Source organism: Ursus americanus, chromosome 14 (assembly GCF_024610735.1).
Source record: "Ursus americanus isolate L20-20 chromosome 14, mUrsAme1.1.p, whole genome shotgun sequence".
In the NCBI taxonomy this organism is placed as follows: Eukaryota; Metazoa; Chordata; class Mammalia; order Carnivora; family Ursidae; genus Ursus; species Ursus americanus.
In genome coordinates, this window is record NC_142140.1 from 57,627,381 (window position 1) to 57,647,183 (window position 19,803).

The 19,803-nt window shown below is 58.9% G+C and overlaps 2 protein-coding genes across 3 annotated transcripts; one reads left to right on the forward strand and one right to left on the reverse strand.

Moving 5' to 3' along the window:
- The first annotated feature begins 80 nt into the window (after window positions 1-80).
- Window positions 81-10,342, forward strand: TBXA2R (thromboxane A2 receptor). Its single transcript, XM_045804385.2, has 3 exons — window positions 81-657; window positions 4,661-5,529; window positions 9,960-10,342. The coding sequence occupies exons 2-3, from the start codon at window positions 4,744-4,746 to the stop codon at window positions 10,203-10,205; spliced, it is 1,032 nt and encodes a 343-aa protein (XP_045660341.1). The 5' UTR covers window positions 81-657; window positions 4,661-4,743; the 3' UTR covers window positions 10,206-10,342.
- A 687-nt stretch (window positions 10,343-11,029) lies between these two features.
- On the reverse strand, window positions 11,030-17,978 carry GIPC3 (GIPC PDZ domain containing family member 3). 2 transcript variants are annotated; one of them, XM_087867396.1, is made up of 6 exons: window positions 17,710-17,978; window positions 16,744-16,929; window positions 16,428-16,608; window positions 14,932-15,044; window positions 14,602-14,696; window positions 11,030-14,485 (listed from the first exon to the last, which is right to left on the reverse strand). In XM_087867396.1, exons 1-6 carry the CDS (start codon window positions 17,932-17,934, stop codon window positions 11,359-11,361), a joined length of 3,927 nt encoding a protein of 1,308 aa, XP_087723522.1. In that variant the 5' UTR covers window positions 17,935-17,978; the 3' UTR covers window positions 11,030-11,358. The 2 variants fall into 2 exon arrangements, with proteins under 2 accessions (XP_087723522.1, XP_045660342.2); XM_045804386.2 differs by having other exon boundaries at window positions 14,188-14,485; window positions 14,615-14,696.
- Window positions 17,979-19,803: the final 1,825 nt, after the last annotated feature.

A 19,803-nucleotide genomic window follows, 5' to 3' on the forward strand; every position in this document is an offset into this window, starting at 1 on the left:
GGGGCTGATTCCGCCCGCGGGCCCCGCCCCTGCCGGCCTTGGGTGCTGCCCAGATGGTGAATAATGCGGGGCCTGGCGGCGGGAGCGCGAAGAGGGGGCCCGGCTCGGGCGGGCCCGGGACCGAAAGCTCCCGAGTGGGCGCCGGCCACCCGCATCCCTGTCCCTGCGCCCAGGGGGACGCGCTCACTCCCCCGGGCGGGCTGGGGGGCGCCCACTGACCCCCATCAGCCGGGCCGTACCAGAGGGGCGTGGCCAGTGCAGGGGGAGGGGCCGGTAGGGACGGACCGAGAGACAGACAGACAAGGACAGACAGGGCGCGGGCTGCGGAGCGCAGCCCCCGGCCTGGGCTATTTTTAGCCCCCGCGGACCCCCCCCCTCCGGGCCGCGAGGGCTCGTCGCCCCTCCTCCAGCCCCGGAGGACCTCGCGCACCCCGGCGTCCAGAGCTGCCGCGCCTTCCATTTGTGCCCTGCGGGGACGTGGCAGCGCCTGGGTCCTCTGGGCGGCCCGCCCCCGGCCGTGACTCGGTTTCCCCAAAGGCCCCGGGGAGGCCGGGCCGTCCTGCTCCCCGCTTCGCCTTTCCCGGCCTGGGCCCGGCCCCGGACCCAGCACGCCCGCCCGCGGCGACCCCAGCGCGTCCCACCGGTCATCGTCTCCAGGTGAGGCCCGGCCGCCAGGTTAGGGGCGGGGCGTGAGAGCGGCCAGGGTGTGTCCTGCAGTGGCCCGCCCTGCTGTGGGTGTGTCCCCTTGCGCCGGTCCCGCAGCCAGGTGCTGGGTGTCCGGGCGTTGTGTAGACCGGATCCGTGTCAGGACGCGGCGGTGGCGCCCCCGCGGTCCGCCCTGGGCCCGTCCCAGTGCGGCTGAGGACCTGCTGCGTGTGGTTTCCCTGGGTGGCGCTGGGAGGCTCAGGGTCCTTTGAGGCGGCAGGAAGGGTGCGAGGCGCTGGGTGTGGCTGTGAGCAAGTGTGTGCGTGCACTTGTGTGTGTGTGTGCGTGCGCACATGCAATGGTGGGTCTCAGCACACGTCTGCACGATCTAACTCAGCGTCCACCGCCAAAGGCCCCGGAGCCTGTCCCCTCACCCCACACCTGCCCTCCTGTGCAGCCCTCCTGGTAGCTGAGTGGTGAGCCCTCCAGGGCACCCACTGTACAGATGAGGAAACTGAGGCTCGCAGGGGCCCCTTGAGTCAGGGCGCAGGCGGGGCTCACCCCTAGTCGGGCTGACTGCGGAGGCCCCACTCTGCACCCTCTGAGGTGGGGACCGGGTCGGTGTCACAAACAGGAAAAGTTCCCGGAAATTAAGCCTTGTGGTGTGGTGAAGAGACGTGGGGGCAGGCCTGGGGACTGGCAGGGGCCCTGCCCGTGTGTGTGCGCGTCCCCGCGGGTGTCTGTGGAGGGGTCCACGCCCGTGAGCCTGCGAGGCGGCATCAGGCACGGGCTGCCCAGGCCTCTGCAGTTTCACGCCAAAGGGCGGCGGCGGTCACTTGACCGGCGCTCGGAGGACTCAGCAGTCGTGCTGGGGGCCACCGCGGGGCTGTCCCCGTGCACATGGCCAGCCAGGAGATAAGCGTGGGGCGCACCAGGAGCCGGAAAGACTCGGGGGGGGGGGCACCACGGAGGCAAAGGCTCAGTGGGAGCAAGTCAGGTATCAGCCAGAATGCCAGCAGGGGACTTAGTGTCCCCGTTTTCTTCATTTCGCGGGGGGCGGGGGGAACACTGAGGCTTGGCGGTGTTGGCCCCCAGCTTGGCAGTGGCAGATCAGGGACTCCAGTCCCAATTCGTGAGAGGTCAGCATTGCCACCGCGGTGAGTCTGGGTGGGCCTGGAGACCGGCAGCCTTGCCAGCCGGGGGATGGAGTGTTGAGCGGAGGCAGACGTGTTGAGAGAAGGCTGGCTCCCTGGAGCGGGTGGAGGAGACCGGGCCAGCGGTGACCGACAGGCAGAGGAGGGGCCTGGCGCATGGGAACCAGAGATCACATTCCACAGGGGGCTGGGCTTCGGAGGGCCCAGCCCGGTGTGTGTGCCTCTGGGGCAGGACGCCCCGCCCCCCCGTGGCCCAGCCTCCCCCAGGTGAGCTGATGAGAACTGAGTGTCCCTCCTCCAGGAAGGACCAGGAGTTGAAACCAAAGTTGTGGATCCCAGGACCCAGCCACATTCCCATCAAAGTTCTGGAACTTCCGCCCCTTGGAATTCTGGACTCAAGGCCTCCTGGGTTCCAGAACCATGAGCTCGTTAGAATTCCAGAGCCGTGGTCCTTCAAAGCCCAAACCTCCCCACTCTTGGGCCATGGAATCCTGGGTTTGTCCAACAAATTTCGGAGGGGGGGGGAGTCTGGAGTTCATGCTTCCTGTGAAGCACAGAGAGGGCGATGGACTCCCCTGAGGGCCACGCAGGGCTGACTCTGGCCCTCGAGCTATGATGACAGTCCCCTGCAGGGTGAGGGCCCTGCCATCCCTCCCAGCCAATCTGGGAGGGGAAAGGAGGCCTTGCCAGGGGCCCCTATGGGCCTGGCCGTGCGCGTGCCTAGGGAACTTGAAACAGTCGCTATCTCCTGAAACTGTGGGGGGACTGGAAACCACGGGCCCATGGCCAGAGGGAGTCATGCCAGTTTCCAGCCTCCCCCCAGGCCAAGGGCTCTGGGTCACGGGTTTGTTCCCAGACGGAGAGGCCTGAGGAGGGCTCAGGGTGGGCGGCCCCGGGCAAATGAGAAGTGCATGAGCTCCCGCACAGGGTTGCGGCCGTGAGCCCCGCGAGGCGCTGGTGGTCACTCCAGGCTGAGGTCGGGGCAGTGGCCGAAGGACAGCCCAAGTCCCCAGGAAGGTTCAGGTACTGTGTACCAGCTCTCGAGGGAGAGAGAGCCCTGTCCTAAGAGCAATCCAAATGCCGGCCAGACCTGTGGCCGCACCGAGCACGGCCCTGCTCCGCAGTGGAGGGAAGACTGCGGTCACCGTGGACGGACCCACACGGCCGCCCGCCTCTCTCCGGGCCTCGTTTTCCCGCTCCGGCCCCCACCCTGCCGAAGTGGCGATGGCCTTGGCTCTCAGCCTGGGAGCGAAGCTCAGTGTGGTTGTCAGGGGCTGGTTAATTTATGAGGAGCGATAAGGAGTCGCTGAGCAGAGGGGCCAGGCCAACGCACCAATTAGCAAGATCGGGGGTGAGGGCCGGCGGCCACGGGTACCCCGCCAAGAGCCAGGTCAAAGCCCTGTACTCAGATTAGCTCATTCCCATCATCCACCCCATTTTACAGAAAGGAAAACTGGAGCACTGGTCAGTGACAGGGCTCGTGGCAAAGCCTGGATTCAAGACTGGCCGGACCCGCTCTTTAGAAAATTCTGTCCCTTAGGGAAAATTCCAATGATACCGACCCTCCACGCCCAGGGCCCACATCCTCCCTCCCACTGGCAGGCCCGCGAATCATTTACACACACTTACCCTTAACAAGGCCTGGACTTACATCTCAGATCAACTCAGGCCGGGCTGTGGGACCTTGGACAAGAGACTTAACCCCTCTGATGCCTCCATCCTCCCCCTCTGCAAAACGGGGATCACAGTAGGAGCTTTCTGAGCTCTAACTGCCTGGCACGTGTGTCCTGACCCCAGCCGCCCACCTGTGCCCTCTCTGCCCTCCCCCTGGGGCCACCTCACTGGCCACACAGGGAGACCTGTGGTGTGGACCCAGAGCAGGAGGCCAGGGACCTGCCAGCTAGGCCCCAGCGCCCCCGACAGCCTCCCTGGTGTGTCCTTCTCTGGCACTGGGAGCTGTTCTCTGAATGGTCTCTTGTTTTATTTATATGCGACACCCCCACATCTGGTCTGTCCGTCCACACTCGCAGCAGCTAGGCCCCGGCGTCTCCAGTGTCCTCCCGCAGCCCCACAGAGTAACAGGTCCCTCTCGCTGCCATTTATAGCTCGTCCCTGGGGAGTCTGTGGCTTCAAATGAGCTGGGGTTTTTTTTCTGTTATTCCCAGAATGGAACTGGATTTCTGGGTTTATTTCTCATTATAAAAACAATGCCATGAAAATGGGGAAAAAAAGAATCCACATGATCCCAACATGGGTAAGGAAGCGTCTTCTGAAAACGCCGAGGGTGTCGGGCCTCCCGCGTGTGTGCAGGCGCTATCGTGACCTCAGAGCTGGTGTGAGAGCCCGTGACCTCTGGCCGCCAGCCCGCCACCCTCCTCACCTTGCACGCATCCCGTCCCCCAGCGTCTGAACTCTGTCCTGGATTCTGCAGTCGGCCAAGGGCTCAGCCGGGTGACAAGCGAGTGGGGCCGTGGAGCCCAGAGGGAAGAAGTCACTTGCCTGGGGTCGCGCGGGGGGCACCAGGGCTGCGTTTCCAGCCCAGAGCTTCTTGGTTCTTCTCTATGACCCCGAAAAGACTCCCGGTGCTCTCCAGGGTCCGCAGAGCAGACAGCACGGGTCCTCTGCATCTTGGGTCGCTGAGTCTGGGGCAGGACAGAGCTGGAACTAGTAGTGCTGGGAGCCATTATGCTGGCGCTACTGGTAATAGTAATGCGGAGTGGGGAGCGAGATGGGTCAGGACAGGCTTCTTCAAAAAGGGGATATTTGAACTGGGGCATCGAAGATTGTGTAGGAGTTCGCCGGGCCCCGCCAGATGAAAACGCACAAGGAATCACCAGCAAATCTTCTCTCTGCTCCCCCAGGTGTGCCTGAGCCAGCGCCCGCTCTCCCCACCATCAGCCTCGGCCCGATGGGGTGCTGACCTGCCCCTCCCCGCTGTGGCGCCATGTGGCCCAACGGCACTTCTCCGGGGCCCTGCTTCCGGCCAACCAACATCACCCTGGAAGAGCGGCGCCTGATTGCCTCTCCCTGGTTCGCCGCCTCCTTCTGCCTGGTGGGCCTGGCGTCCAACCTGCTGGCGCTGAGCGTGCTGGCAGGGGCGCGGCAGGGCAGCTCGTACGCACGCTCCTCCTTCCTCACCTTCCTCTGCGGCCTGGTGCTCACCGACTTCATGGGGCTGCTGGTCACCGGCGTGATCGTGGTGTCCCAGCACGCCATCCTCTTCGACTGGCGCGCGGTGGACCCCAGCTGCCGCCTCTGCCAGTTCATGGGCGTCGTCATGGTCTTTTTTGGCCTCTGCCCGCTGTTGCTGGGGGCCGCCATGGCCTCGGAGCGCTACCTGGGCATCACCCGGCCCTTCTCGCGCCCCGCGGTGGCCTCGCAGCGCCGGGCCTGGGCCACGGTGGGGCTGGTGTGGGCGTCGGCGCTGGCGCTGGGCCTGCTGCCCCTGCTGGGTGTGGGCCGCTACACCGTGCAGTACCCCGGCTCCTGGTGCTTCCTCACGCTCGGCGCCCAGCCGGGGGACGTGGCCTTCGGCCTGCTCTTCACGCTCCTCGGCAGCTTCTCGGTGGGGCTGTCCTTCCTGCTCAACACGATCAGCGTGGCCACTCTCTGCCACGTCTACCATGGGCAGGAGGCCGCCCAGCAGCGCCCGCGGGACTGCGAGGTCGAGATGATGGCTCAGCTCATGGGCATCATGGTGGTGGCCAGCATCTGCTGGATGCCGCTGCTGGTGAGTGGTGGGCGGGGGCTCTGCTCGGGGCTCCTGCCGCCCTTGGGGACTGGGCTCCAGTTCACCCACAGGGGGTTTCTTGATTTATCTTTAAAGATTTTACTTATTTAAAAGAGAGAGAGAGCGCGCAAGCTTGCGCAGGGGGAGCGGTGGGCGGAGGGAGAGGGAGAGGCAGACTCCCCACGGAGCAGGGAACGCGATAGGGGCCTTGATCCCAGGACCCTGAGATCATGACCTGAGCCGAAGGCAGACGCTTCACCGACTGAGCCACCCGGGTGCCCCTCCACAGGGAATTTAAATCCTCAGGTTCTCATCCACCCAAGAAAATATGGGCACAGACCCCCCGTGTTCGAGTGTCCCTCCTTGAGGAGCTCATGAACAAGACACAGATAACCTCCAAACCGGGGGGCAGGACTGGGATGCCCGGGGAGGGGCTTCCAAGGTTCTATCTGGGGTATCAGAAAAAGTTTTCCAGAGAAGGGGCATTGGAGCTGGGGTTTTGAAGGATACTTAGGAGTTTACCTACTAAACAAAACCAAGGAAGGCATTCTAGGTAGTGTCACTGAATCATCAAACATTTCCCAAATCTACTTTGTGCCTAGTTCTAGGCTGAAACTCACCTCTGCCCAGATTTTCTGAGTCAGGGGAGCTTGGCTGAAGTCCTTCCACTGATCAGCGTAGTTGGCCGTTTGAGGTGGTTTTTTTTCTATTTCTGATTTGGCCAGGACCTGTCTAGAGTTTGAAGTCAGACACTCGATTTCCAACCCATGACCAACACGGACCAGTTCTGTGACTCTGGCTCTGGGCTCCCCTCCTCCAGCCTTGGTGTCTGATTATGGGGATTAAAAAGGTGTCTGCCCTTCCGAGTGATGGGGAGGTTGAAATGAACTCATTAATCATTTGCTCCTTCAGCAAACACTTCATGAGTGACTCCTATGTTCCAGACTCTGGTCTAGACACTGAGGACACAGCAGAGAACAGAAGTGACAGAGATCCTTCCGGGAGCTCTTGCCAGTGGGGAAGGCAGACCGTAAACATAGCATATGGATGCGGGAAGAGGTAGAGAGTAGGAAGTGAAAAGAGCTAGAACAAAACCCAGACCTGCAGGGGTGCTGGCCGGCCCAGCCGGAGGAGCGCACGACTCTTCAGCTCGGGGCTGTGAGTTCGAGCCCCCCATTGGGTGTAGAGATGCTTAAAGATAAAATCTTAAAAAACAAACCACATCTTGCAAATGGAGAGACCACAAATTTGTTTTGCTTTGCTTTTGCTCTGTTTTTTGTTTTGCTAAGAATTTTTTACAAATGTGCAAAAAAAAAAAGTGCAAAGAAGCATCACAGTTTGATACTTTGTGACACATGACAATGACATGGAATTCAGATCTCCGCATCCAGAAATAAAGTCCTGTGAGAACACAGCCACACCCATGTGCTTCCTTGTCACCTTGGGGCTGCCGAGCCTCGCTGGGGCACAGACCGTGTTCGGAATATTTATTACACGGCCCTTGAAGAGAAGTGTGCCACCAAGGGGGACCCAGGAGTCATCTAACGATTCAGGGAGATTCTACCTAGGATGCCTTCCTGGGTTTTATCTAGCAGTGAAACTCCTACCCATGCTTCAGAGCCCCAGCTCCAATGGTTCAGAGCAGAGCGGGGCCCATTCTGGGTGTCCCAAGAGACTGGGGCAGATTGTGGTCAGGGACCTCTCGGTGAAGGTGACATTTGAGCAAAGACATGGTGGAGGTGAGGATGTGAACTGTGTGGAGATCTGGGGGCAGAAGGATTCCAGGAAGAGGGCACGGCACATGCAAAGGCCCTGGGGCAGGACCCTGCCTGGCATGTTGAAAGACCAGTGAGGAGGAGCAGAGTGGGTGAGGGGGAGAGAGGGAGGAGGGGACGGTGGGGAGGGGATGGGTCATGCAGGGCCTAGGAGACCGCAGGGAGGACGTGGGCTTTTCCCCCAGGGAGGTGGGAGCCCTGGAGGGCTGTGGGGAGAGCAGGGTGGGCCCTGACTCAGGTGCTGCCCATAAATATTAAGGGTGATAATAATAATAAGTGAATATGTAAATATCCTCAGATCCATGAGAACAGGCCTGGGAAGGGCACCCCCAGGACAGGACAGGAGCACATCTGCCATCCAGAAGCAGCATTCTGTGGCTGCCGCTCCCATGGGAACCCACTGGTGCCCGCCGCTGGGACCCACCCCAGGAACTGACTCCTTGTAGGCTCTCTGCTTCCCTCCCCTGGTAAAGATGCACACACCTGTCACCTCACAAGGACCCTGACCTCCAGCAGACTCGTCCATGCTGCCTCCCCTCGCTCTCCTCCCTCCCCTCCCTCCCCTCCAGCCTCCAGTCTCTCCAGATGCCCAGATTGGGCTCTGTCCTGCTCTGAACCATTGGAGCTGGGGCTTTGAAGTATGAATAGGAGTTTACTCGCTAGACATAAGGGGCAAGGCGTCCCTGTCCTTAGGTAGAATCGCTGAATCATGAAACGATCCTGAGTCCCCTCTGTGGGCAAACTTCTCTCTAAAGGGCCATATGGTAAATATTTTAAATGTGGCCTCTGTCACAGATACTCAACTCTGCTGAACCCATCCAAGCAGGAAAGCAGCCCCCGGAGACACGGGCGTGGCTGTGTGCCAATAGGACTCCGTGTGGAGACACCGGGATTTTAATTTCATGTCATTTTCACGTGTCACAAATGTGCCCCTTCCTATTGTTTCTCCCACTATTAGCAACGATAAAAACATTCTTAACAAAACAGTAAAACCAAACAAAAGAAAAAGCAAACAAAACAGAAAGAGGCCCACGGCCATCTGCTCTGAAGCCTTCCCTGGCTCCCCATTGCCCCAGAAGATAGGCCCACAGACACTGCCTTCAAACTCGCCAGGGGAACCCCTGTGTGCCAAGCAGCTTCTGCCCCCAGGTCAGCTCAGGCGCCCACTCTGCCTCCCACAGGGCCCTCGCTCCCCCTGTCATGGCTCTGTCTCCCCCACCCCCACACTGTGACGGCCCGCCACCATCCTGATGGGGCTGCAAGCCTGTGCGAGTGGTATGTGCTCTGTTGTGACCAGTGCCGTGTCTCCAGCATTGCCCAGTGCACAGTAGGTGCTCAGGAAACATTAATATAATTTTTAAGAAAGATCTTTTTTTTGAGATTTTAATATACTAAAAAAAATATTTATTTATTTGAGAGAGAGAGCGAGGACAAGTTGGGGGCAGAGGCAGAGGGAGCAGCAGACCGACGTGGGGCTCAATCCTGGGACCCTGCGATCATGACCCGAGCCAAAGGCAGACGCTTAACTGACTGAGCCGCCCAGACACCCCAAAAAGATCTTATTTTTAAGTAATCTCTACGCCCAACGTGGGGCTTGAACTCACAACCCCAAGGTCAAGAATTGCATGGTCCACCGACTGAGCCAGCCAGGTGCCTCAATAGGAATATAATTTTACCATAATTTATTTTAATATAATAATTTAACACAATATGAATTATAATTATGCTTAACAATATAAAATTTAATTATAGTTATAAAATAGACTTATAACTATCACATTGTTATTGTATTATAAGTTATATTTAATCATATCAATTATACAGTTACATAATTATAATATGCAATTTTAAATACTACATAATATATAACTCTAATATATTACTATGATAATTAACAATATATTATTAAATAATTAATTTCTTACATAATATTTGTAAATAACTTATTACATATTATGTCATACTAAGCATAAATTTCAGTAGTAATAAAATACTTTAAATAATTCAATATACAAATTTAATATAGAATTATTTAATATAAAACCGTGTCATAAAATTATACAAAATATAAGTTTTGATATAATATAAAATTATTTAAAATAAAACATAGAGGCACTTGGGTGGCTCCGCCGGTGAAGCGTCTGCCTTCAGCTCAGGTCATGATCTCATGATCCTGGGATCGAGTCCCGCACCGGGCTCCCTGCTCAGGGGCGAGTCTGCCTCTCCCTCTGCCTCTCTCTCTCTCTCAGTAAATAAATACAATCTTTTAAAAAATAAATAAAATAAAATAAAACATATAATATAAAAATTAAATATTTAGTGTGCAATGCAATAGTATAGTTTTATATCATAAAAAGTTTATAAATTATAAAGTGTTTAATAGAATAATAACGCCGGCAGTCACAGTAACTCCACCGGCAAGTCTTTCCCACCGGATTTAACTGCGCCCAGGAGTCGGGCAGGAAAAGCGCGCTGTTTTCCTGCCCCATCCACTGAAGCTCAGAGAGGTCGGGCAGCCCTCCCCAGGTCACACAGCAAGGCGGTGACGGAGTGCCCTGGATCTCGGCGGGGGTCGGGGGGGGGGTTTGCTGCAGGGGCCGCAGGCAGGGCTGGCGGCCGGCGCCGCCCCCCGCTAACCGCTCTGACCCTCGGCAGGTCTTCATCGCCCAGACGGTGCTGCGCAGCCCGCCCGCCATGAGCCCGACCGGGCAGCTGTCCCGAGCCACCGAGCAGCAGCTGCTCATTTACCTGCGCGTGGCCACCTGGAACCAGATCCTCGACCCCTGGGTGTACATCCTGTTTCGCCGGGCGGTGATCCGGCGCCTGCACCCTCGCCTCAGCGCCCGGTCCAGGTCGCTGTCCCTGCAGCCGCAGCTCACCCAAAGGCGCACGGTGCAATAGAGCGCGAGGGGGCAGCCGCACCGGGCGGGGGGGGGGGGGGCAGCCGGCTCGTCCTCCCGAGACCTCCGTCCTCCCTGCGGTCACAGCTGCCTGTCCCGGAATTCCAGGAGCCGGGAGTATCAGAAGGACCGAGTCTTTGAACGGCAGGATTGGGGGCTGTCCTCCATCAGCCTTGGGGACTCCCTAACTCTTCCCGGATCCCCCGTCCCCGCCCCAGGAAGGGGGGCAGGCATGTTAGGGGGTGTCTGAGGAAATGAGACTTGCAAGCCTCCCCTTCCAGAAATCCTCTGGGAATGGGGGACTCTGACCCCTGACTGTGACCTGCTTCCTGGGGTACAGTTGATCCCCTTGGACACCCCAACCCGAGAAGGCTCTGCTTAAGAAATATTGAATGTGCACAGGCGAGACACCCCCTCTCTTGCCGAAAAATACCTTGGCCCCCCAGCTTTGCTCTCCTTTGGGTCTGGAAGTCACCCATCTTTAAAATTCGCGCATCAGATCGCTGTTCCAGAGCGAGCCCACGCCGGGCGGAGCTGGGGAGGAGGGGCGGGGCGGAGGGGAACCTGTTCTGTTTGCTCAACACTGCAGACTCCCAGGGCCTCGAGCAAACCGCCCCCGGCCCGTAGTAGGTGCTCAATAAACATCGGTTGCAGGCACAGGGGACTGAGCCCTTGCGGAGCGCGGGTCCGCGCAGGCGCGCTTAGCACTTAGTAAAGGGCTCGGCACAGAGCGGCCGCTTAGGAAGCATCCAGTGTGGTCACGTGCACCCCCTAAACCCTCACGCCTGCCCCTTCCCCTGCCTTCCCGTGAACTCCCCCCAGAATGACACACCCAGCCGCAAGGTGGAAGAGGTGCCTTTATTCCCCACGAGCCCTCGAGGTACATGAGGACAAAATTGCCTCCTGTTCCCCGTTTCTCCACCTCCTGCCTGTGCCCCCCCCCCCCCCACTTTCCACTCCACAGACCTGGGATCTGCTTACACCTCCCAGAGCCAGGCCCAAGTGAAACTAAACCCCTGTTTCCACTCTCCCTACTCCCCCCACCCCTACCTGCTGGGAGAATGAGGTGGCCTGCTGCTTCTAGGGGACGTAGGCTGGGAGGGGCAGGAGACTGGATGGGGGATCATGGAAGCCAAAACTGTGTCACCCTCAAGCTACAGCTCCCTTTGGTGGGGGAGGGGCCCTGACCCCCAAGGAGCAGGCCCTGACTCCTTGAGTGTGGGGGAGGGGACAGGCCTCTGGGCTAGGGATGCAGGGGGCTGGGAATGCAGGAGGGCCACCCTGGGGGCGGAACTAGAGATGATAGATATGGTGGGTGGGGTGGATTTCTGGGGTCCTAGCTGGGGCTTGGGGAAGAGGGCTGGTTTCTGGAGGGCTGACGGGACCTGTGACTGCGGGGCCAGGTGGGGAGTTGGTGAGTTGCGGCCCAGGCCGGTGTTGGCCTGTGTTCCATGTACCAGATCACGGGGCTGGGGCTGCAGCTGAGCTACTGTGCTAGGGGCCAGAGTCAGGACTCTGGATGGTGAGCCCGGGGGCTGATGTTGGGGTGGGGGAATGAGATCAGCCTGGGTTCTACGGTCAAGGCCAGGCGTCTGCAGGTGCAGTCCATTTCTAGAGCTGAGCTGGATCTTTGAGCTGGTCTGGGTTCTGGAGCTGGACTGGGTTCCAGAAACAGTCTGGGTTCTGGAATTAAGGTAACTTCCAGAGCTGGGCTGAGTTCTTGAACTGCTCTGGGTTCCAGAGCTGGACTGGGTCTCAGGGCTGAGCTGGGTTCCAGAGCTGGGTTGAATTCTTACACTGGGCTGGGTCTCTGAGGTGGCCTGGGCTCCACTGCTGAGCTGGGTTCCAGAACTGATCAGGGTTCTGGAGCTGGCTTGGGTTTCAGAGCTGAGCTGAATCTCAGAACTGATCCCGATCTCAGAGATAAACTGGGTTCTTGAGCTGAGCTGGGCTCCAGAGCTGGGTTGAATTCTTGCAGAGCTGGGCTGGCTTCCAGAACTAGTCTGGGTTCTAGAGCTGGGTTGAGTTCCAGAAAGAGGCTGGATTCTAGAACTGAGGAGAGTTCCAGAGCTGGGCTGCGTTCTTGAACTGGGCAGGCTTCCAGAGATGGGCTGTGGCTCCGAGCTGAACTGAATCCTGAGATGGAGCTGGGTCTCAGAGTTGAGCCAGGTCTCAGGGCTAGATTGAATTCCGGAGCTAAGCTGGGCTCCAGAGATGGGTTGAATTCTTACACTGCTCTGGGTCCCAGAGCTGGGCTGGGTCTTGGAGCTGAGCTGGGTTCCAGAACTGGTCTGGGTTCTAGAGATGGACTGGGTTCCAGAAATAGTCTGGGTTCTGGAACTAAGGTAAGTTCCAGAGCTGGGCTGAGTTCGTGAACTGCTTTGGGTTCCAGAGTTGGGCTGGGTCTCAGGCCTGAGCTGGGTTGCAGAACTGATCAGAGTTCTAGAGCTGTGTTGGGTTTCAGAAACAGGGTGGGTTCTGGAATCACTCTGGGTTTCCAAGTTGGGCTGAGTCTCAGGGCTGGAGTGAATCCTGGAGCTGGGCTGGGTTCCAGAGCTGGGGTGAATTCTTGAACTTGTCTGGGCCCGACAGCTTGGCTGAGCTCCAGAACTGGTCTGCTTCCCAAAGTCCAGCTTAACATCAGAGCTGCCTTGGGCTGTGGCCTGGAGCTGGTATCCAGCTGGTTGGGTTTCCGAGATGAGCTGAGTCCCAGAGGTTGACTGAGCTCCTGGACAAGTCTGGGTCCTGGAGCTGGGCCTGCTTTCAGAGCTGGAAAGATTTGTGGAGCATAAGTCTGTTGCTGCATTGGTCTGGGTCCCAAGGCTAGACCGGATTCCAGAGTTCAGCTGGATTCTGGAACTCTGTGGGGTCTCAGCAACTGACTGTGTTTGGGAGCTGGATGGGATTTCAGACCCAGTCTGTGCTTCGGAATGGAGCTGAGTTCTGGAGCTGGGTGGAGTGCCTGAACTGGACCAAGCTCTGGAAATTGCCCAGGTCTTGAAAGTGGTCTGGGTGCCAGAGTTGGACAGCATTCTAGAGCTGGTCTGCGTTCTGTAGTGAGAGCGGCACTCGGCGTCAAGCTGAGCTCTGGAGGCAGGCCTTGCCTCCAAAATGGATGGGGCTCCAGAGCTTGTCTGAATTCTGGAGAGGGACCTGGTTGTAGCACTAGGGTGGAGTCTAGAACGGGACTCAGTCTCTGTGCCGGACTCCTCGCTGGAACCGGACCAGGCCCCAGGGTGGGGGTGGGGACTTGCGTGCAGCTGGGTTTTAGAGCAGCGCAGGGATCTAGGTGCGGCCTGAGGGGCAGCTCGCATCTGGGCTCGTGTGCAGGGCTGGGCTTGGGAGCCATCTTCCGATCCTGAGCTGGTGTGGCTACTGTTGCTGGCCTGTTTCAGTCTGACCTGGGCTCCAGAACGACTGGGAGTTCCTGCGCTAGACCGGGTGTCCAGGTGCGGCTGAGTCATGGGCTCGTCTTGAGTTCCAACATCTGACTGAGTTTTATGGCAGGGCTTGGTCATAGATCTGGGCTGGCTTCCAGAACTGGGCTTGATCTCAGAGCTGGGCTGTGTCTCAAAACTTATCTGGGCTCCAGACCTTAACTTGATTTCCAAGCTTGGTTTAGCTTCAGAGCTGTCTTGGGTTCTAGGAAAGGTCTGTGTTTGGGAGCTGGGTTGGGTCTCAGAACTGAATTGCATTCTAGCGATGAACTTTGTCTCAGGGTTGGCCTGAGGTCTAGAACAGGGCTTGGTCTCAGAGCTGGGCTTGGTCTCAGAACTAGTAGGGGTTCTAGAGGTGAACTTGCTCTCAGTACTGGCCGGGGCTCTGGAGGGGGGCTGGGTCTTTGAGCTGGGTTGGGTCTCAGAAGGGGATTGGGTTCCAGAGATGAACTCAGCCTCAGAGCTGGCCTGGAGTCTAGAGTAGGGCGTGGCCTCAGAGCTGGGATTGGTCTTGAAACTGGTAGGGGCTCTAGAAGTAAACTCGGTCCCAGAGCTGTCCTGGGCTCTAGAGTGAGGCTGGGTCTCAGATCTGGGCTGGGCTCTGGTGCAGAGCTGGGCTTCGGGAACTGGCCGGGAGGGCTGGGGCGGGGGGCTGGGCTCTGGGCTGGGGCTGCGCTCGGCCCGGGGGCAGACTAGCCACAGGCCTCCCTGGCCTCGCCGATGGCCGCCCACACCTCCACCACAAACTCGTCCGGGAAGGCGAACTCGCCCAAGACGGAGTCTAAATGGTGCGCAAACTCCTGGACGCTCTGCGTCTTCTTGGACGTGTCTACCATGGTGGATGCTGTGGGCCAAGCAGGAGGGAAGGCGGGTGAGGGTGCTCCTTGGGCCTCGACTTCCCCCTGGGGCCTCTGACTCCTCCCTGCGGCCTGCCCTCCCCCCAGGGTCCACCCGGCTTACCCTGGCGCCTTACCCAGCTCTGGGTCCCGAATGCCCATGTAACTCTCCAGCAGGTCGTCCACCCTCCGAGATGCCTCCTCCTCAAATTCGCTGGGCTGGAGGGAATAGAGGCGCACAGCAGAGGGTCAGAAGCCCGGGACCCCTCCAGCCCAGTGCCCCGCAGGCCCCGGCGCTATGGTGAGAGCAGAGCCTGGAGCCGGCGCACTGGGCCACCGCCTTGCAAAGAGGACCCATTCTGCAGGTGAGGGCGCAGGCTGGACGAGGGAGAGGGTCTTACCCAAGGTCCCACTGGGTCAGCTGAAAGCTCGCTCCAAGAGCCCCTTCACTCACCACTTCCTCCACTGTGGCAGCCCCCCCAGAACGAAGACGCAGGGTCTCCCTCCCACTGGTCACTTTTGCTTCCACGGGGCTTTTGCCGCTCCTGGTCCTCTGGCTGATGGTGTCTGGGGGGATGGGAGGGGCATGTGTTCTGGGCGGATCCACATCTGTGTAAGCACTCAGAAGCTACCCGCTGAGCCTTTCTAGAACCTTCTTATCCTCCAAAGCCCTCCCTACGTCCGTGAATGAATCTTCAGAGACCCTGCTTGAGAATCTATCCTTTCTTCCCCCAAATCTCCCTCCTCTTTTTATTTTTATTTTTTAATATTTTTTAAATAATCTCTGCTCCCAGCCTGGGGCTCAAATTCACGACCCCGAGATCAAGAGTCAGATGCTTCACCGACTGAGCCCCCAGGCGCCTCTAGAATGGTGCTTTTCGAAGAGAAGTCTGTGACCCGTCAGTGTGTGAGATAAGGGACGTGCTCTCCAGGAGGTTTTCTCCGCCTCAGCACCATTGACATCCGGGCAGCTCCTTCGCCGCCGCGGGGCGCGTCCCGCGTTCCGCAGGGTGTTGAGCAGGGCCCCTGGCTTTGCCCCGACAGAGGCCGATGGCACCCCGCAGCTGTAACACCCAAAATGTCTCCAGATACCGTGTCACTGGGGGGGGCGAAATCACCCGGCCCTGCCGCAGGGTTGAGAACCTCTGCTTTAGGAAGTAGACCCTCCCGTTTACAGCAAGACTTGCTCAAGGAAGGGACCAGCATGCCGCTTTCCATTCCGGCACCACCTTCTTACTTCATGATGGACTGGCCCTTTGAGTAGCGCTGTTCTCGGGCAAGAGGTTCTAGAAGCACCGGGGCACATCCGGAGGGAGGTCCCAGGGAGAATGGGACAGGGTGGCGTGGCAGGTCTGCGCGTCAGCACCACATCGGACTCCGAGAGCCACGCCCGAATGTTAGGAGGACTGAGTTCTAGACAAAGCCTTTTCTAGATCGACCCTCTGGCTACGGGAGGGTCTCAAGCAGTCCCTTCCAGAAAGAGTCGTTTTAAAAAAGAGGAGGATGGGGCGTCTGTCTGCTTCTCCCTCTCCCTCTGTCCCTCCCCACCGCTCATTCTCTCTCTCTCTCTCTCAAATAACCACAATCTTTGTTTAAAAAAAGCACATTCTAGAACTCACTTGGAAAAACATTCTCTAGAACCACGGCCTGAAAGTAGTACTCTAACAGCTCCTAGCCCGGTTACAAAATAGGGCCAGAGCCCTCCTCATCCTATCCCCATCTTTCCAAACTCCCCTGCTCCTATGCCTGGACTGACTCTAACAATCTAGAAACTACCTACCTATTCCTGATACAGTGCCAGAAGCTCCTGTCGTGTCACCAGAGGCATCTAGAACCTTCCATCCTGTCCCATCCCCCATCCTCCACTGGACTGGGCATCCAGAGAACCCGCTTCTGGAAGAGCTCCCTACCACCACCCCGCCTGCTCTCTGGACCCCAGGTGGCCCTTACCGAAGGCTCTCTTGGGCTGCACCAGGCGCAGGGTGAAGGGCTGGGACTTGGGCAGCTCCCGGAGCATCTTGGCTACCTCGTAGTGGCGGCAGCCGACGATCGAGTGGTCATTGATGGCCTCAATGCTGTCGCCCACGCACACCGCCTGGATCCGGTTGATGATGCTGCCCTCCTTGATCCTCTGTAGGGACCCAGAGTCACGGAGCCACCCCCGCCACCCCGCTCAGCTTTCCAGAGCCCAGGTTAGACCAGAGAGGGGCAGTGGCTCATCCCAGGTCCCCGAGCACCCAGGAAGTCGCCCGCCCTCCGTGGGCACCTTAATGAAGGCGTAGCCGGCCCCATTGTCCGTGATCGTCAGTCCCAGGGCGTCTTCGGTCTTAGTGACCTCCACCTCCTTGGTCTCGCCGCGCACGTGGGCAAAGATGAAGTCCTCCAACCCTATCTGGCCGCCCAGGAGTTTCTGCATGTCCACTTTGTGGCTGTTTAGGGTACAGAATAAGATCTGTCCCAAGGGGGGGGCAGAATTAATGACAGCGCTCATCGCCCTCTGTGCAGAACAACCGGGGTGATGGGTTCAGGAGCCTGAGAGGGAAACCGAGGCACAAAGAGGCATGAAACTGGCCTGGTCGCCCAGCACCGCGATCCCAGTCCACCGGAAAAGGCGGGGCGTGGGACCCTCAGAATGGGGCAGGGGGCAAGAAGGAGTCTGAGACCCTCGGAATGAGGAGCAGGGTGATAAGGGGGCTGTGGACAGGAAGAGACCCCTCCTTCACCCCTAGACTTTCAGTTTTAACCCGTTGGTGCCCCGACACGCCAGACCAACTTTTTCAGTCGATTCCGAATCTGCTGGCGCCCCCTGGGGGCTACGAGTCGTACAGCCCTGCAGCCCAGCCCCTGACCCCTGGGGCCTCCGACCTCGCCCCTGGAAGGGGGCTGCCTGGAACCCCGGCCCCCAGCGGCACCCAGGAACCACAGAGGCGCTTACCCGAGGGCTGGGATCCACTCTTGGCTGGTTCAGCGCAGTGGGCTCCCGGACAGTCTAAGGATCCGCTAACCCTAACCCGGTTTCCTCTTTTGCGCAGGGCGTGTGAAGAGGGTCTCTAGGGTATGGGCACCCCAGGATCCGAGAGGTGTGTCTCTGAGAGCTGGTGATCGGATCCCCTCCATCCGAGGAGGGGGGATCCGGCGCCCCCAGTCCCTGGCTCCAGGCTCCACCCCTATCGTCTGTCAGATGGGTGGGCCTCCAGCGCGGGGAGGGGGGCGGGGGTTCGGGGGTCCTCACCTCTGTGGGCGCGATCCCGAAGGCCTCGGCGATCTTGGCGTAGAGCTCACGGACGTTGGTGAAGCCCTCGATTTTGCCCGTGGGGCTGCCGTGCGCCAGCTGCGTGCGGAAGACCAGGCGCGGACGGGCGCGGGGCGCGGCTGGGGTCTCCGCGGGCGAAGGCGGGGGCGCGGACGGGCGTGGGGCCTCGGCGCCCCGGGTCTCCTGGGCCGCTGCGCTCTCCATGGCGGGAGGAGCTGGGCCACCCCGGCCACCGCCACGGCCGTCGCCGCCGGATCCGCCGCTTCCTGCAGCCTCCCCTCCCCCCGGCCCAGGGCGCGACAGCCGAGCCGCTGGGGTAAGGGGATCCGGGAATCTGAGCCGCCCTGGAAGGCGACACCGCAGGCTGCGGAGGGGGCTCCGGCTCCAGGTGTCCGGGCCCTGCCAGGGCCAGCTGCGCGCTCCCGGGGGACCCCGGGCAGTCCTCCAGGGCCTGAGGTGCAGACTGGGGCAGGGGGTGAGGGGAAACAGGGATCACCAATGAGGACGAAAACAGCAGAGCGTGGCGAGCGCTCACTATCTGCTAGGCGCGCTCATTTAATCCTTGCGACAACCCTAGAAGGGGACAGAACAGGTACCCTGGGATAACCTCAGCCACACCCTGTCCCTGCTCGGCCACAGCCTTCCAGGGCCTCGTCTTCCCCTGGGGTAGAAGCCCAAATCCTCCCCGAGGCCCACCAGACCTGCCTAGACCCGTCTCCACCCTCCCCTCCTCCCCATCTCCCCCTTGCTCCCAGACTGCTCCTGCCAAACGGCCTCTTCGCCTTTTCTCTAATGCCAGGCTGGGTCCTGCCCCAGGGCCTTTGCACATGCTGTTCTTTCAGCCTGAATGCCATCTCCCAGTCATCCAGTCTTTCCCTCCCTCACCTCCATCAGCTCCTTGCTCAAATGTTGCCTCCTCCTTCCACCTCTCAATCTCTTTTCCCAGATTTTTCTGCCTGGTATCGAGCACTACCTGATAGATCGGCTGTTCTACTTACTCATCTTGTATCCTGGCTGTCCCCACCACTAGAATGTCAGCTGCAGGAGCGCAGGGGCTCCGGTCTCTTTTTCCCCCTGCCGTATCCCTGTGCCCCGCGCCTGGCAGACAGAAGGCACTGAGGCAACCTTTGGTGAGGAAATGAATGGACCCCCAGGTTAGAGATGAAGAAGGAGGGAAGGAGGCAGTGGGCACCAGGAAGCATCTGTAAGAACCCGCTGGGACCAGAACACCGAGGCATCCAACAAGAGGAATTTGGGCTCTTATAATAAACAGCAATGGAATGCCATATAGTGGCGCAAAAGAGGGGCCTCCCGCCTTGGAAGAATCTCAGAAACCAAGTGCTAATGGAAAAAGGCAAGTTGCAGAAGGCTTTGGACACTGTAAAGATGTTATGTCAAGTTTAAAAGCCTGCAAAACATGACACATATTGTGACATAGATGAGCCTTGAAATCACGACGCTCAGGGAGGGAACCAGACACGGAAGGCCACACGGCGTGTGAGTCCATTTATGTGAAACGTCCAGAACAGGCTCCTCCACGGATGGGAAGTGGATTCGTTTCTGCCAGGGGCTGAGGGAGGCGGAGGGGCGGCGACTGCTAAGGGGTACAGGGTTTCTCTTTGGGGCGACGAAAATGTTCTGGAATTAGATTTGTTGATGGTTGCACAACTTCGTAAATATACTAGAAACCGCAGAATTGTACACTTTAAAGCCTTTAAAAACTGAACAAAAAAGCCAAACCCCTCTTTTGGGAAGACATGTGCTTAAAGTAGATAAAGACGCGGCTGATAAACCCCAAATTTGGGATGGGGGGGTACCTTGCCGGTGGGGGGAGGACAAGGGATCGGGGGGGGGGAAGGTGGCAATATCTGGTCGTGTTAGTCTCCCGGGGCTGCCGTAACAAAGCCCCACAAGCTGGGGGGGCTTAAACAACAGGGATTTACTCTCTCTCTCGGTTCTGGGGGCCCCGAAGTGTGACGTCAGCTTGTCAGCAAGACCGTGCTCCCTCCGAGACCTGGGTAGAGCCGGTCCCTGCACGCCGTAGCTTCTGCTGGTGCCTGGTCGAAAGCTTAC

Excerpts from the sequence above, each read along its gene's own strand:
- TBXA2R (XM_045804385.2), top strand. The coding sequence starts at position 4,744 with ATGTGGCCCAACGGCACTTCTCCGGGGCCCTGCTTCCGGCCAACCAAC. Across the intron at positions 5,530-9,959 it reads TCTGCTGGATGCCGCTGCTG|GTCTTCATCGCCCAGACGGT; the intron begins GTGAGTGGTGGG and ends GACCCTCGGCAG.
- GIPC3 (XM_087867396.1), bottom strand. The coding sequence starts at position 17,934 with ATGGAGAGCGCAGCGGCCCAGGAGACCCGGGGCGCCGAGGCCCCACGC. Across the intron at positions 15,045-16,427 it reads GCAGCCCAAGAGAGCCTTCG|ACACCATCAGCCAGAGGACC; the intron begins GTAAGGGCCACC and ends CCATCCCCCCAG. Across the intron at positions 14,486-14,601 it reads GAGCTGGGTAAGGCGCCAGG|CATCCACCATGGTAGACACG; the intron begins GTAAGCCGGGTG and ends CTTGGCCCACAG.